The 17733-nt window shown below is 42.8% G+C and overlaps 1 protein-coding gene across 3 annotated transcripts in view; it reads left to right on the forward strand.

The window, feature by feature from the left end:
* The window catches only part of Actr3b (actin related protein 3B), a 103936-nt gene that overhangs the window by 38393 nt on the left and 47810 nt on the right, over window positions 1–17733 (forward strand). For 2 of the 3 annotated variants that reach the window (XM_031380231.1, XM_031380233.1), the window contains exon 2: window positions 10775–10830. The exons of the other annotated variant lie outside the window; for it this stretch is intronic. In XM_031380231.1, the coding sequence (XP_031236091.1) occupies window positions 10775–10830 (56 nt within the window). The remainder of the gene's footprint in view (window positions 1–10774; window positions 10831–17733) is intronic. 3 annotated transcript variants of the gene reach the window in all.

Consider the following 17733-nt stretch of genomic DNA (forward strand, 5'->3'; position numbering starts at 1 on the left):
CTATCAGAATTACACCAGACTTCTCACCAGAGAGTATGAAAGCTAGAAGATCCTGGGCAGATGTCATATAGACCCTACAAAAACAGAAATGCTAGCCCAGACTACTATAACCAGCAAAACTCCCAATTACCATAGATGGAGAAAACAAGATATTCCATGACAAAACAAAATTTACACAATATCTTTCCACAAATTCAGCCCTACAAAGGATAATAGATGGAAAACATCAACATAAGGAGCAAAACTTCACCTTAGAAGAAGCAAGAAGGTAACCGTTCAACAAATCCACATAAATCTAATTCTACCCCGTACAACAAAAACAACAGGAAGTGACAATTATCTTTTCTTAATATCTTAATATGAAAATTAATATTACCAACATATCCTAAGCGATTGAAATCCAAAAATATGAGGAATTAGAAATTTGATTGTCATCCAATGGTCTAATTTGGTAATTGGAGTAATAGGTCCAATATTGTACAATCTGTATACACTGTCAGCTTGTTTGTTTGTGACAGTGTCTTGCTGTGTACAACATAAGGGTCTTGAAATCTTGCTTCTCCTATCTCAGCCTCTCTATTAGTAGTATTGTTTATTTCATGTTTTTACACTATGCTATGGTTTCAGAACAGCTTATATATTTCAAAAGTATTTATATACCCAAGGGAGACATAGACAATTAACCTGGGAGGTAGTTTGTAGGAAAGAGAACAACAAAGAGTGAGACTGAATGCTTTGCTTGACATTTGTAGCTCTTGTATCAAGTTCGAAGAAGAGGACTTTACAAGTTAGTCTTTCTCTGAGATGAATGCTTTTCCAAATTATCACATCCAATGAACCAGATTCTTACCCACACCTAATGTCTGTGCCATCCTCCAAGTAGAATCATTGTTCATTTAAACAGTTGGCGAATGACTTTATGGATAGACCATCTTAATACACACACATTTCATGTATGTATGAAACATACATTTCTTAAATGAATGTAACCTGTTCTCTGTGGGATGAGAATAAAGTCACTCACTCAAGTCAAATAGCTTTGACCATAGCAGGAAGTCTGTATCCAAAAATCGTGCCTACAATTCATTCCTTGGTGCAGCAGAACTGTCAACTCTCAGCTTAGCTACGATAGAGGTAAAATCCTTTGGTGATGTGAGGGTCATTGAAATACAGCCTTATTACAATGAAAAAAAAAGTACACAGTTAATATGTTTGGAGTTATTTAAAATTTATATTGAGAAAAATGTATTTTCACTATTGCTGTAGACGAGCATCTACATAAGACTGTTAAATTGATTGTTGTTTTATATCAAACAACTTTTATAATACTTATTTTTATTATAATATTTTATAAATTTTAAGGAATATGACAAAAAATATTGTAGGTATTGAAGGGGGGTCTCTGGGAGGAGCGGTGGTACAAAAGGGAAACAAGACTGTGATTCAATTCTATTTAGTTAAAATATGTTTTTAAATGTTAACAAATTCAGACAAATTGAAATCATGTAACTTTTCTCATCATAATGCAATAAAAGTTTAAAAAAAAATACTGAATCTTCCTGTATTAGGATGCATCAGTGCCTGCTTGTGTGTATGAAGTCTTTACACATGTAGTTTCATGTTAAGGTTGGTTGGTACTCTGTGGTTTAAGCATTCCGAGTGAGATCTTTTCATTCAGCAGCTATTCTTGGTGCTTTTTGTCTGTTTATTGAATTTCTTGTAGCTTTTTGTTTGTTACTTAATTTCCTCATGTATTCTATAATTCTATAATATATAATATAATATATAAAATAAAACATATAGTATATATAACAACTTATGTAATATATTCTATAATCTTATAGAATATAATAATATTATAATTATATAATTATAATTCAACAATAATTATAAGATATAATATAATTATAGAATACATTATATAATAATCACCTACAAGTCATTTTGTAAGAATGCCTCTGAGGCTTAGAGTACTCTTCTAGAAGTCTCAGGTTTGGTTTCCAGCATCCACATGGTCTGTAACTTTAGTTCCATAGGATTCGATGCCTTTCTGACCTCTGCAGGAACTGTGTGCACTTGGTGCATAAACATATGTGTAGGCAAAACACTTGTACATCCTAAAAATAAATAAGTCCTAAAAATATTTTTGTTTCGTCTTGTCTGACATGTATTTGTTAGAGATGGCTTTTGTTTTCTCATGTGATTTGTAGTACTGATTTTCCCCAGATAGGGTTAAACCAGAGCGGCAGCTGTAGTTTCCTTGGCTGGCTCTTGGCTTCAATAGAGAAGTCTCTAGACTTCTTTAGTTTGAGAAAGTTGTAGTTTGAAAGATTCTTCGCCCTAGTCACCTTGTGTTTTAGAGTTTTATTGCTGTGAAGAGATACATGATCACAGTAACTCTTGTAACGGAAAGCATGATGTTGGGCCTGGCTTACAGTTTCAGAGATGTAGTCCATTGTCATCATGGTGGGAAGCATGGCAGCAGGCAGGCACACATGGTGCTGGAGAATGCCTGAGAGTTCTACATCTGGGTTCACAGGCAGCAGGGAGTGACTGACGTAATGGGTGTGGCCCTGAGCATCTGAGACCTTAAAACCTAGTATTGCACCTCTTCATCAAAGCCACACCTACTCAAGCGAGACCACACTTTCTACTAGTGCCACTCCATTTTGGCCTATGGGAGCCGTTTTTATTCAGACTGCTACATTCCACTCCCTGGTCACCATTGGCTTATAGGCATATCATAATGCAAAATGCTTTTATTCCAACTTCAAAAGTCCTCATAGTCTGTAACAAGTCTCATACTTGTTTAATCATTTAGAGCCTCTTTTGAAATTCAGGCAATTTATTAACTCTGTAAAATCAAAATAAAAAAGCAGATTCCCAGACTTCCAACATATAATGTCATAGCGTATTTATTACTATTCCAAAAGGGAGCTAAGTGAGGAACTACTGTCCCAAAGCAAGACTGAAAACCAACCGGACAGACTCCAAACTCTGCATCCCTCTTCTGATATCAAAATGTTCTTCAGATCTCCAACTCCTTTCAGCTTTGTTGATGGAAACACACTTCTTTCTCTTGGGCTGGTTCCAGTCTGTTAGTAGCTCTCCCCAGCAGGTGTCCCATGACTCTGTCATCTCTAACATTTTGGATTGTCTCCGAGGCAATCCAGGCTTCATTTTCAGTTTTGCACAATGGCCTCTCCAGGTCTCCAGGCAGGGATACCTGTGACACATACCTGGTCACAATAGATATCTTTAGCCATGGAGGGAGATTTATAACCCTTTTCTTGTAACCTTGACTCTAAAGCCAGATCCACGTGACCGAAGTGTCCAAGTTCTGCTTGCTGGGGCTGGAACATGGCCTCTTCTTTCAATTACATCTTCACCAGCTTTCTGTTTTTGATGGTTTCCTTCACTGCTTAAGCTGTCCTAAAACTCAATCTCCAGATCAGGCTGGCCTCAAACTCAGAGATTTGCCTGCATCTGCCTCTGGAGTGCTGGGATTAAAGTTGTGTACACATCAGGTCCTAAGCTTTTCTTTAATTTCTTTTCACAAGTTGGAATCTTAGCTGGGTGGCAACTTTCCCTGAGGTCACTGCTCCCTTTATTTTATTTAACATTAGGATTTTCTTTAATCTGTTTGAACACAGGATTTAACTCCATTCTACTTCCTGGTGTCCCCTTTCTTCTTGAGCTGTACACTTTGCATTTGTTCTTGTTTAGTTTGCTCCTTTTCATTGTATATCTTCATTAGAGTCAAAACTAATAACCACATGACAGAGTCAAAACTAGGCTGTTTTGAAATTTGCTCTGCCAGCACACCCCTTCAGTTTAGCCCCAGGCAGATCTTTTGGAGAAGGACAAAAAGCTGCCACATTCTTTGCCAGAATATTACAGGAACGATCTCTAGGCCACATGTTAATATTCTTCTCCTCTGTAACCTCTTGATTCAGGCCCCCACAATTTAAACCACCCTCAGCACCACTGTCTTCCATCTTCCTAATTCTATGGCCTAATTAAGCTCTACTTAAAGTGTTCTAATCCAAAGTCCACATTCCTCCAAACACAAGCATGGTCAGGCCAATCCCACTCTCAATACCATGTTCTGTTTTAGGGTTTTATTGCTGTGAAGAGATACCATGACCACAGCAACTCTTACAAAGGAAAACATTTAATTGGGGTTGGCTTACAGTTTCAGACGTTCAGTCCATTATTGTCATGGTGGACTGCATAGTGGCCTGCAAGCAGACGTGGTACTGGAGAGGTAGCTGAGAGTTTTTCATCTGGATCCACAGGCAGCAGGGAGCCACTGGATGTGGCTTGAGCATCTGAAACGTCAAAGCCCACCCCCTAGTGGTGCACTTTCTCCAACAAGGCCACACCTACTCCAACTCAGCCACACTTCCTATGGGCCTATGGGGGTCTTTTTAGTCAAAGCATCACACCTTTTAAGGATTAAACGTTTCCGTCATGAGCTTATGTTCTTTTCATTGCTAGTTGGGCCTAGTTTATTTTCTACTTGTAAATTGTGTAATATTTTAAATAGAAATGGCTTTTCTTTTTCATGGAATGCCTTAAAAGTATGCTCTAATTATTGTACCTGGGTCCTTTCATCTGGACTTTTGGTCAGCATTAAAATTCAGTGTATAGATATATTTTATTTGGCGATTGAGGTGAGTACTGAGTTAGAACATGACCATGAGGCCAGGGAGCTTGTGTCACATACATGGGAAGTTGATTGTTGTGTTTGGTCTGAGAATTGGTTCTGCACTGGCTGAAAGTTACCCTTGGGGTAAAGGGAGTAGGATGTTAAAATACAGGTGCCAGGCTCTTTCTGGAGTCTTGTTGTGGGCCTGGAACTTGTGTGGTAGGTGTTTGTCATAGCAGCTGATTCTTTCCAGGTGTGTCTGCTCAGATGATCTTAAACTTACGTATGAGATAAAGCACATCAGGCAACCACATCAAACCTCAATTTGAAGTCATGTTTTCAGTAGATAGACTTTTTGAGGACTGTTCTGAAGACCTTCGGGTTGTTTCCTCCTCCCTTCTCAGTGTCCTTGGTGACAACAGCATGAGCTAATAGACTCTAATTAGGCAACTGATGCCCATGGAAACTTGCTTTGGAAATGGGAACTTGAACGCTTTCCAGATTTAAGGATTGGGCTTTAACTTGTTTTTGTTTTTGTTTTTGTTTTTTTGAGGGGGCAAGTTCTGGAAAGTATTTGAAAATAGACACCTTATGGGTCACTTTTACAATTTTACATAGTTTGGTGGGAGCTTATATTCATAGAGAATTTATTAAAATTTTGAATTTGAAATTTTGTGTTAGATATTCCTTACAGTGTGATTATTCAAAGTGACAGAAGTCAGAGGTGTTTGGTACTTTATAAAGAACAGTACAGGAAACCTGAAAGTCATTTAATTAGCATGATGTGGTTCTAGTCTGTGTCTTTGCCAGTGGACTCCCTCCATCCCCCATGGCTCCAGTGCTCCATGGAGGGAAGAGAAGAGTCTCACAGTCTGGCATGTAAGAATATATCTTACATGGTTATGGGAGTTTGCCTCAGGAGTGAAAGTCACTGCTTAATGCTACAGGAGCTAATGTGGGAAGCAGGTGCTTCAGAATGTCACTCTAAATGTTTGAGTGCCGTTCACAGTTTTGGTTGAAGTTTGGAGCATGGGTCATGACGGTTCTTGACCATTTCTGTAGTCTGACCTTCTGTTGCTGTGGGCACTGGCTAGGGTTCAGGGAAGATGGCCGAGGCAGGGAGATGAAATGGATGTGTTTCAGGATGTATGGTGTCTACTAGTGTCGCCATTAAGGGCCATTTCATCCTTACCAGTCCTCAGGTCAGATTGCCTCTGGGATGTGGTACAAAGAGTGACTACTGTGACTGGGGCAAAGTACATTTTTTTAAAAAAATAAAACATTAAGAAAAACATTCTCAGCTGCAGCACTTGGGAAAGTGGGTCCCACCTGGGCAGCATGGTAGAGCTGACCCTGGTGGTTGGGGCATGGATAAGGTGGCCCGAGGGTGTGAGCATGGGAGAGCTGGCCCAGCCACTTGTCTGCCATGCAGTGCTGTTAGCAAGATAGAGATGTTCTCCCCCTTTTGCCCTTGCCACTCCAACAGGCAGGAGAACTGGCCCTTATGGGGTCATGAGAGCTGGGGAGCTGGAGAGCTGATCTTCCCCTCACCTGCTCAGCACTTGGGAGAGTGGGTTCGGCACCTCAGCTGGGCATCAGAGTAGAGCTGGCCCTGTTGGTGAAAGTATGCATGGGGGTTGCCAGTGAGCAGCCCCAAGGGTGTGAGAGCTGGAGAGCAGGTAGACGGAGCAGCTCAGATACCCTCAGGCCCAGATCCAGGGCTTTGAATTGGTCCACCCCTATATTTGCCCTATTGATGGACTGCTAGAATTCATGAAGGGGCTGTACCAACAGATTTAAAGCTGCAGGATCTCCATGACACAGGGAAAAATAGGCGATCTGAGAGGAGTCCCAGAGAGGTTCCAGTGTTGATGGAGTAGAACAGGCCTTGTACCAGACCAAGTGACTCATTGCAGTTAATACTTGCAAGCAAAGAATTGTGGACAAGAGGGTATGCTGTATGACACTCTGTGACAGACTACAGCTTCCACGAGGAGATTTTTTTTTCTCTGTTGTGGGGGAGGTTACAAGGGTGGAGGTCAGTTATGAGGGAAAGGGGAGAGGAGTAAGATTGGAGTGCATGATATGAAATGCACAAAGAACCAATAAAAAGTTTTAAAAAAAGAAGGAAAAAAGCGTTACTTTTGCTGAAGTGTCTCATGTAGCCTAGGCTATCTTCAAACTAGCTGTGCTGTGCAACTGAAGCCGAGGGTGACCTTGAGCTCCTGAAGCCGAGGGGGACCTTGGGCTCCCAGTCTTTCTTCTTTTACCTCCCAAGTGCCAGGATTATTATAAGTATGTGCACCATACCTGGCTACTTTTCAAAATTTTAAGTTCCTATAATATCAAACATTTAAAAAATGATAGTAAAATGGTAAATGAAATGTTTAAGTATAACATTGTATCATTTTTATGTATGTTGTCTCCATCGTATCATTGCCTTAACTGTAATGAAGGGGTGGGGAAATCTCATACAGAGAGGTAATGTACTTTCCTTGGATTTGGCAAGTAATGGGTAGGATTTGAATCAGGCCATCTGGTGCCAAGTGACATGCTCTTTTTTGTTGGTTTGATTGGTTTTGTGGTGGGTCTGTCATTATGAAGTTCTGGCTGTCCTAGAATGCACTATGTAAACCAAGCTGGCCTCTGCCTGTTAAGTGCTGGGATTAAAGGCACCCACCACTACATAATAAATAACAATAAAAAAAGACTTGATTAAAAGTGTAGCAAACATGAATGCTACTTACTACCTATTATTAATAAGTGCCTATACATTACCATATTTTGAATTCATTACACGTAGTAGATCTTTCCCTGTCTGAACAGCAGATCATAAGAGTCTGACCCTCCTGGTTTCACCACTTTTCCTTTTCATGACCTTCAGCACCCCCCTTGTTAAGCTTCAGTCTAGCTCTCAAGTAGCTCAGCATCTGACAAGAATGCTATCAACAGGTACTTAGGAAATTCTACTCTGTGGGCAGGAAGTAGTACCCCAGGGAGCAGAGGTAGAGCCATAAATGCCAGACACACGTGGAAGAATGCGTTTGTTTAAGTGACAAATACAAGGGCATAGTTTTGCCGAGTAGGTGGTGAGTGAGTTGGCTTGTTAAAAAACATATAGTTAGACTTGATGATTTAGCGATACCTGGCTTACTTACTGGCTCACCCAGCTGTTTAGCCTTGGGACAGTAACTCAGAGCGTGCCTCCAGAATGAGATCAGATCGTGTTGAGGATGAGTTGGCTGTCTCTCACTGGAGCCTTGAATTTGTTGTTTTCCTGCCTCAGCCTCCCTGCTGTGGGATTGTAGTCTGAGCCACCATACTGCTGGTCATGGACTCTCAAGTTCAGTCTGTGTTGTCTTCATTCTCCAAAGCCTCCAGGCTCTGAGTGATCTAGAAACATACTCTCTAAGGGTCTGTGATCCCTGACATAGGAGACTATGGATCCACTTAGTTATTAATTCCTGCGCCTAGATCTGAAGTGTGTAGACTTGTAGGGGCTTCAGATGGGCCTTGTCCTGTAGGGCCTAGGCATCTCAGGCTCTGGCCTTTCCCTCTCCTGTGGTCTGAAGAACTCACACTACATGGAGGGTGGACAATAGGTTTGGTACAAGGGCAGCCAGCTCGTGTGTCTTACTTGATATGTTTTCGAAAATACCAAAGCCAGCATATGGTAAAGTATTTTTAAAAAAAAAAATCATAAAATTAAGAAGAATTAGGATTTTTGCCAATCCTACATCCGATAGAGGGCTCATATCCAATATATACAAAGAACTCAAGTTAGATTCCAGAGAACCAAATAACCCTATTAAAAATGAGGTACAGAGCTAAACAAAGAATTCTCAGCTGAGGAATACCAAATAGCTGAGAAGCACCTAAAGAAATGTTGTTCAACATCCTTAGTCATCAGGGAAATGCAAATAAAAACAACCCTGAGATTCTACCTCACACCAGTCAGAATGGCTAAGATCAAAAACTCAGGTGACAGCAGATGCTGGTGAGGTTGTGGAGAAAGAGGAACACTCCTTCATTGCTGGTGGGACTGCAAGCTGGTACAACCACCCTGGAAATCAGTTTGGCAGTTCCTCAGGAAATTGGACATAGTTCTACCTGAGGACCCAGCTATACCATTCCTGGGCATATACCCAGAAGATGCTCTAGTATGTAATAAGGACGCATGCTCCACCATGTTCATAGCAGCCTTATTTATAATAGCCAGAAGCTGGAAAGAACCCAGATATCCTTCAACAGAGGAATAGATACAGAAAATGTGGTATTTTTGCACAATGGAGTACTACTCAGCTATTAAAAACAATGAATTTATGAAACTCTTAGGGAAATAGATGGATCTGGAGAATATCATCCTGAGTGAGGTCACCCAATCACAAAAGAACACACCTGGTATGCACTCACTGATAAGTGGATATTGGCCCAGAAGCCCCAGAATACCCAAGATACAATCCACAAGCCACAAGAAATTAAAGAAGAAGGAAGATCAAAGTGTGGATACTTCGATCCTTAGAAGGGAGACAAAGTATGGAGCAGAGACTGAAGGAAGGACAGTCCAGATACTGCCTCACCTGGGAATCCTTCCCATATTCAGTCGCCAAACCCAGACACTATTGTGGATGCCAACAAGTGTTCTTATAGCTGTTCTTATAGCTGTTTCCTGAGAGGCTTTGACAGTGCCCGACTAATACAGAAGTTGAGGCTCATAGCCATCCATTGAACTGAGCACAGGGTCCCCAATGAAGGAGCTAGAAAAAGGACCCAAGGAGCTGAAGGGTTTGCAGCCCCTTAGGACGAACAACAATATGAACTAACTAGTACCTTCAGAGCTCCCAGGGACTAAACCACCAACCAAAGAGTACACATGGTGGGACTCAGGGCTCCAGCTGCATATGTAGCGGAGGATGGCCTAGTTGGTCATCAGTGGGAGGAGAGGCCCTTGGTCCTGTTAAGGTTCTATGCTCCAGTGTAGGGGAATACCAGGGCCAGGAAGTGGGAGAGGGTGGACTGGTGAGCAGAGGGAGGAGGGAGGGAATAGGTTTTTTTTTTTTTTTTTTTTTGGGAAACCGGGAAAGGGGATATCATTTGAAGTGTAAAAAAAGAAAGTATTTAATAAAAAATTTTAAAAAAATATTTAGAAATATCAATTGGAAGCATTTTATATCAAACATCTTGAAATAATCTGTAAATTAGAACAAATTCATTGTTCCTTTCTAGTCCCAGGAGGTGTTTTGTCCACTATAAGCAAAGGCTGCACCAAGTGCTATGATGAGCTGGGATCAGCTGAGATGGGGTCCTTAGACTCCTCAGGCTCCTGAGACTGACTGCTCTTCTGTGTACCCTTCCAGCAGATGGTCTGAGTGATGTTTTACCCTCTTCCCCTTTATATTTAGGAGATTACTGAATGCTTTTGGAACAGAAAGTAGTATTCTGGCATTTGTTTTCATAAAGGCTTTTGGAATCTAGCAGAGCATCTTGACAGAAAGTGGACTTCTTTCTCCTGAATCGAGATGGGAGAGAGGTGCTCCCATGAGACGATCCTCAGGAGATGCTCCCATGAGACGATCCTCAGGAGATGGCAGGAGCTGTGTCTAGGCATATGCCACGGCATTTTCAGAAGATCCCCGTGGTCAATCCAAACGTTTAGGAAGTGAGGAAGTAAGAGCTTTACAGAGCTGGCTCTGGAGTTAGCTGCAGCTTCTGCGTGGGCACTTCTCTGTATTTCACCAGCTCTTCAGTCCCAGCAAGCTTAGCTTTTTAGTGCCCCAGTTCTCCGGTCTGCAAAACTGGGGCAACTGTATCTTTTTTGTGCTAGTGAAGGTCAGAAGAATGTGACAGCTGGATGAGAGCCAGGGGTCAGAGGTATAGATACAGCATTATTCATGCTTCTGTTCTGGACCAACAAGCCAATATTGTAAACGTCGTAACTACTTTCAAATGATTCTCAGTGAGCAGTTTGGTTTTCTTTCTTTTCTTTTCTTTTCTTTTCTTTTCTTTTTTTTTTTTACTTCAAGGGAGTATTCTAGGCTTAGTGTGCTTATAATGAAAGACATGAGTGGGGTGTGGTTTCGAGCATTGCCGTCTAAACCTGTGTTGATGACTTTGTGCTTTTAGGTACACCAAGCTTGGCTACGCAGGCAACACTGAACCACAGTTCATTATTCCATCATGTAAGTAAAGCTCTCCCTTGGTTCTAAAGGCTGTGTCCTCAGCATTTTAAAGCAGCCCAGTTCTGTGTATAAAGGTGTTGTAATGTGTTTAGTGTCTTCTGTTAGACCATTGTCCACTTCCTGGGAAGGTCTGCTTAACTCTAAGTGTTGCTATGGGAAGTGGCTGTCACCTGGACTTCATTAGCAGCACATCAGCACGTTTGTCCTCGATCCCCTTCAAACTCCTTTCTTTCCTTTCTCTTCTTCCTTCCTTCCTTCCTTCCTTCCTTCCTTCCTTCCTTCCTTTCTTTCTTTCTTTCTTTCTTTCTTTCTTTCTTTCTTTCTTTCTTTTTTGAGACAGGGTTTCTTTGTATAGCCCTGGCTGTCCTGGAACTCACTCTGTAGACCAGGCTGGCCTTGAACTCAGAACTCAGAAATCCTCCTGCCTCTGCCTCCCAAATTCTGGGATTAAAGGCGTTCGCCACCACTGCCCGACTTCAAACTGCTTTCTTTGTCATTGGCTTTCTAGTTTCATCTTGGGAGGCTGCCAGAGACCTTTCATTGTTTTGTAAGTGTCCTAACTGCCTGGAACTGCCTCTCTAGTTTCTTAAAACTGATTATAATTGTAAGGAAGCCCAGTTTTGTGGCCTGGCTGAGTGTCAATCCCATGGCACCAGTCACTGTTGAGACACTTTTTAAACAAAAAGTAAAGTTTATTTATCTGTTTGTTTGTTTGTGGCCACGAGAGGTGTATGATTGCCCTTGCCATACTATTCACAAGTGTTCTATTTCTTTAACTATTCATCAGCCAAGGGGGTGCACTTAGGTGTCATGCCTTGGGCATGAGCTCACCCTACCTGTTCTTTATTGTCCATGGGCATCTTTCAGGAGGGCTAGTTGGGCTTTAGAGGGAGACTTCTCTGGTTTGAATCCCAAAGAGTTTGTCCAAGGGAAAGGGGAACAGACCCATATGTTGCAGTTGAGATCCTGGGACCCAGCTTAGAAGGAGAGCTTTGCTATAATGTATTTGGCCAAGGCCAAAGCCTTTTTGTGGTTAGTGTGAGCACTGGATCACTAGACAGTGCACTCCAGAGTCCTTGAGGAAATCTGGGCCATGAGCTTCAGTTCTGTGCCTGCAGAAGAGTGACAGCTCTGGCTTTCCTGGGGTGTGCAGGTGCCACATGTGGGGTATGCCTGGTGATGGGTAGTATTGGTCTTCTGTGTCCTCCTTTCAAATTCATAAAGTAGAGTGTTGTCTGATAAGGATGCCTAACAAATAACAGACAAGGAGACTTAGTCAGTAGAACCAGAACACAGTTTTGGAAGTCCAGAATCCAAGTTCAAGGTGGTGCTTGATGAAACATCTTTTTCTAGACTTAAGGAGGGGCTGTCTTCTTTCCCATTGTGCCTTCATGTCACCTTTGCTCTGTGTGAGTGTGTGTGAGTGTGAGAGAGCTGGTGTCCCTTCCTGTCAGGCTGCCACTCTAATTGCATTAGCACCCTACCCTCGCATCCTTTGAAAATTCACTATGTTCATAAAAGTCCTGTCTCCAAATCCAGTAATAATGGAAGCCAGGCTTCATTCTGTGGAGGCTTAGTTAGGCCCACGACCTCTGACATCTGGCCCACGACCTCTGACCTCTGTACAGTGATCAGTCACTGAACTGCATTAGGAGGAGTGGACGTTCCAAATCCAGTAATAATGGAAGCCAGGCTTCATTCTGTGGAGGCTTAGTTAGGCCCACGACCTCTGACCTCTGGCCCACGACCTCTGACCTCTGTACAGTGATCAGTCACTGAACTGCATTAGGAGGAGTGGTCGTTCCAAATCCAGTAATAATGGAAGCCAGGCTTCATTCTGTGGAGGCTTAGTTAGGCCCACGACCTCTGACCTCTGTACAGTGATCAGTCACTGATCTGCATTAGGAGGAGTGGTCGCTCCAAATCCAGTAATAATGGAAGCCAGGCTTCATTCTGTGGAGGCCTAGTTAGGCCCACGACCTCTGACCTCTGTACAGTGGTCAGTCACTGAACTGCATTAGGAGGAGTGGTCGCTCCAAATCCAGTAATAATGGAAGCCAGGCTTCATTCTGTGGAGGCCTAGTTAGGCTCACAACCTCTGACCTCTGTACAGTGATCAGTCACTGAACTGCATTAGGAGGAGTGGTCGCTCCAAATCCAGTAATAATGGAAGCCAGGCTTCATTCTGTGGAGGCTTAGTTAGGCCCACGACCTCTGACCTCTGTCACTGAACTGCATTAGGAGGAGTGGTTGCTCCATACTGAGTTGACAGATTGGGCTTTCTCATTTTTTTCAAGGCAGAGATTAGATTTTTAACCTTGTTAAGTTCCTCATCTAGGAAGAACTGACAGTTCTCTTTGCTTTGCTGCCATCTGAGACTCAGCAGTGCCTGGTAGGCTGCACCACTTAACCTGTCCTCATTCACAGAAGGACTGAAGCCTGTTATTAGCAGGAGTCACTGTCAAAAGGCATATGTGCACTCAGACTGGGGCAGCAGAACCTCACAGTGGCAGCTGCTAGAAGGGAATAAAGACGTCAGAGAACAGGGAGACAAAGGATGAGAATGTTAAAATTTATGTTATCTGTTTAAAATTCTTCTTCCTTATTTTTATGTGTAAGGGTGTTTCAGGAAATAGTAAATAGGAACGGCAAGTTCCCTCAATACACCCAGGTACTCTCTGCCCAAGGTCCCGCCACCTCTAGTCTAGCTTCTGTGTAGTGGTGGTCTTCCTGGCTTTGGTTCTCCTGCCTCAGAGCCACCTGTACCATCTCAGCCATCCACCCCCTGTGGTCGGCGGTCCCAAATTCCAGTGATCCAGTAAACTCTAGAAGCTTATAATTATTCAGTCAGTTTTATTTATCAATACATTCTCAATTCACAAGATGCCCACACAATAATTTCACAGCCAGTTGATAATGATACAAGCTGCCCACCTGGATTAGACAAGTTATCCCAGTTATTTTATCCCTATATGATACCATAGCTACCTGTAATGGCTATTTAAAGCCATGTGCAATCTGAATTGCCCTGTTTGTCCTCCATCCTCGTCCTCCTCCGGTCGCACTTCCTGTCTCTGCAGCTCTTAGCTCCGCCTCCCTTTTCTCTGTTCAATCACAGGCTTCTTGTTGTATTAATATTTAAATTAATTGGACAGGGAAAATTCTGCTATATATGGGTATATTGCCTGCATGTATATTTGTGCACCATGTGTGTGCAGTGCCTGCAGAGGCCAGAAGAGGGCATTGGACCTTCTGAGACTGGAGTTACAGAAGGTTTTGAGCCACAGTCTGGGGCTGGGAATTGAACCCAGGTTCTCTAGAAGAGGGGATATGCTCTCAACTACTGAGCCATCTTTTCGTCCTCATCTTTTTATTTTGTAATTTATGTGTGTATGTGCATGTGCGGAGCCCTGCACAGTCCAGAAGAGGACATCAAGTCCCTTGGAACTGCATTTATAGGCAGCTCTGAGCCACCTGAGATGGGTGCTGGGAAACAAACTCAAGTCCTCTGCAAGAGTGGTATGTGCACTTAACCACTGAGCCATCCAGCCCCAAACGGCAGTACTGTTAGCAGCGATTCTTATGGGAGAGCCTTGCCAGAAACACAGTTGAAGACGTTAGGGCTGATGTGTGGGTGTTGAGGTAGGTACAGGCTTTTAGTCACCCTGGACCACTCACTCACCCACTGCTCATTTCTGTGCTGAGAGTTTTTCTGTTTGCAGAGGTCTCATTTAGAAGACTGGTTTGAGGATGTGCGTGCTGAAGTGGCTTCAGGAGAGATGGATCTGGAGCTTGCCTGGTTTGCACCAGACCCATGTCCCAGGAAAGGGGGGCGAGGGGAGAAAGAAAGGGAGGGGGGGAGGGGGAGGGAGAGAAGAAGGGAGGATAGATAAGAAGAGGAGCAGAGAGAGGGTGTGCATTAAGGGTTGAAGCAAGGCTGTGATCCAGGGGCTGAAGGCGAGATGTGGGCATAGAGAGGGGGAAGCTGAGCTCCATGCAGCCTGGCAGGAGATGGGATTGAAGTCTGGGGAAGAATCTTGTGATAGACTGGATTATCTTCCTAGGGAACCTTATTTTGCACATCAGGAATGCTTACAGGGTCCCGAGGGCTTCCACCAGGGCCTGGCTACAGGAACTATACTGTCAGTAGATCTGTCCAGGCCTCATTTGTATCTGTCTGTCGAAGATTTTGTGTAGTCTTGGCCTCGTTTGAAGTTTATTGATTTTTTTTTCTCCCATTTTTGTTTTGAGGATGTTGTGCAAGGCTTAGGCTGAGGAGAGTGTGGTGAGTGGTAAAGAGGGCCCTGAACAGGGAATGCCAGGGGTGCAGGTGGAGGTGGAGGGCAGTTCCCTGTGCTCACTGCATCCTGGGGGCGTTGCCAGCAGCTCAGACTAAGTGAGTCCTGGGATGAGAGCTCGTCTGCTGAGGAGCTTGAGGTTTTGATGTTTTTTCTTGAGATGGATCTTACTATGTAGCCCTGGCTGTCCCGGAACTCTCCATGTAGACCAGGCTGGCCTCGAACTCACACAGCTTTACCTGCCTCTGCTCCCTTGATTGCTGAAATTAAAGATGTGTACCCTTACTCCTGGCCTGCTATTTTTAATTAAATGAAATTAAATATAGCCTTAATATTTTGGTTTGGATAATTAAATGCAAAAGAAGTTATAGGAAAGCTCCTGGACCCCACCTATAAAAGCACATTAACATTTCATCTTCGTGTCAGAGTAAACACATGCAGTCAGGTGCTACACAAGGAAGTGCTGGCCAGTGCTGGCCTGTACTGAGACGGGCCTTGGAATGTTTTAGTTGGTGTACGTGTACCTGCTTGCTATGCTGTCACCTGAAGGGAGGTTCTCAGATGACAACTGTCTGTGATGACACTGTGGGGCTCAGCTTCAGCCCCTTCTTCCTGTTCCTTCCTCTGGTGGATATTTTCTGCCTAGATTCTAGTGTTATGTTTCAGCTTTGCATCCTATGTATAAAGGTCCACTGTGCTGTGAATTTTTAAAGCAATTTCACACAACGTTTCAGCATTATCTTAAAAAAAAAAAAAAAAAACTCTTCAGTGTTGTCTTCAGTTTCTATCACTGCTAATGTATGCAGGTCTAAAGCTGAGTCTAGTGTGAGCATAAAACTTAGTCTCCTTTGTAGACTCCTCTTGTTTCAGCTTCCCTGTGCTGGGATTACAGACATAGGTCATTACATCCAGCTAGCATTTTAGCAACCCCAATATTTTCCAGTTTTTCTATTATATAAAACAGTGCCCTTGCCCATCTGCCCAAGCAGGGATCCAAGCTGCTCTGGTTTCGTGGCTTCTATGTAGCTGGCTTCTCAGGAGTCCAGTGTTGGCCTTCGCCCACTGGCAACTCCATTGAGGGTCTGCCTTCCCTCCATTAGCCTCAAGTCCAGTGAATGTAAAGTTACCGGGCTTTTAGAATTCTATTTCTCTGATTAGTGGTAAAGCTGAGCATCATTCGTTGGCTCTTCATGCTCTTTTCCATTTTTAAAATTGCATTTTTGGTAAGTTTTGATGTCGTGGGGTCACTGGGCATCAGGTACTGATTTGTTACAGCTATCATTCCTATTTTTGTGATTATTTGTTTATTTTTTGTGGTGTTTGTGTATACTAACCACTGAGCTACATTCCTGATGCACTGTGACATTTTTAAAGTGTGAAATTTTAAATTTTGATAGAGTCAAACATTTCAATATTTTTCAGCTCATAATGTTTCTATTTTAGAAAGAGCACTCCCATTCCAAAGAACTCATAAGGAATTGTGTACCTTCTGAGTTAAGTTTTGAATATGCATGAGAGATAGCTAGCTGATTTTATTTCCAAGTCTAGGCCAGTTCCCCCACCCCACCCCCTCCACTCCTGCACCAGTGATCAACAAGTGCACTCCCATTTGACACTCTTTTACTGTCACACCAAGGTCACATGCTTGGGAATATTGTTATGGAGACAGGATTTTACCAGATAGCTCAGTACTGTTGATCTTCTGCTTCAGCCTCCAGAGTGAGCCATCGTGCCTGCCCGAGCTTAGGAACATTTGCTCTTTATTTTCTTGATGTGTTTATCTGTCTCTGCTCCAGGGATGCAGTTTGAATCCCATTTTGTGTTGTATAGTTTTCTCTAGTGGGTCTGATGTTTTCTTTTTCTTCCTTTCTTCCTTCCTTTCTTTCGTTTTCTTTTTTCCTTCCTTCCTCTTTTTGGACTGATTTGGCTCTTCCTTTATACTGTAAATTTTAGAATCAGTTAGATGATTATAAAAACGATGAGGAGGTCTTGATGTGAGATACTCTTTTTATAGGTTAATTTAAGATTTTTACATTTAATTTGATATTCATGAATAAGAATTGAGTCTTAGTTCCTGTTCGCGAAGGCAGACTAGGTGCTGCCGTTGTTCACTCACTGTTCACTTTGAGTTTTTCAGTAAAGTTTTATCTCCTTTAAATTCTTCCACATGCTTTTTTTGTTAGATTTATCTTTAGCAGTTTTTATGTTTTATTGTGTGTGAATTTGTTTTAAAAATTACACTTTCTAATTAGTTCTTGCTAGCCACATAAGCACATGCTCGGGGCTGGGGCGGCTGAGTGTGTGCTCTGCTCTTTCCAAGGGTCTGGGTTCAGTTCCCAGTACTCATGCTAGGCCGTTCACAACTGCCTGGAAGTCCAGCTCTAGGGAATCCTGTGCCTTTTTACAGACCCTGTGAGCATCTGCATGCACACATGCACATTCCTGCATACAAATGCAGACATACATGCGGAACTTGAGATAAAATAATCATACAATAGCAGTTTTGATATTTGTAAGTTATTTTTGCATGCAGCGACATTTGTTTGATAATCTGAAGTTAAGCCCTCCCTCCCTTCCTCCCTTCCCCTCCCTCCTTCTTCCCCTC

The sequence above is a fragment of the Mastomys coucha genome, unplaced genomic scaffold (assembly GCF_008632895.1).
Source record: "Mastomys coucha isolate ucsf_1 unplaced genomic scaffold, UCSF_Mcou_1 pScaffold19, whole genome shotgun sequence".
Classification (NCBI taxonomy): Eukaryota; Metazoa; Chordata; class Mammalia; order Rodentia; family Muridae; genus Mastomys; species Mastomys coucha.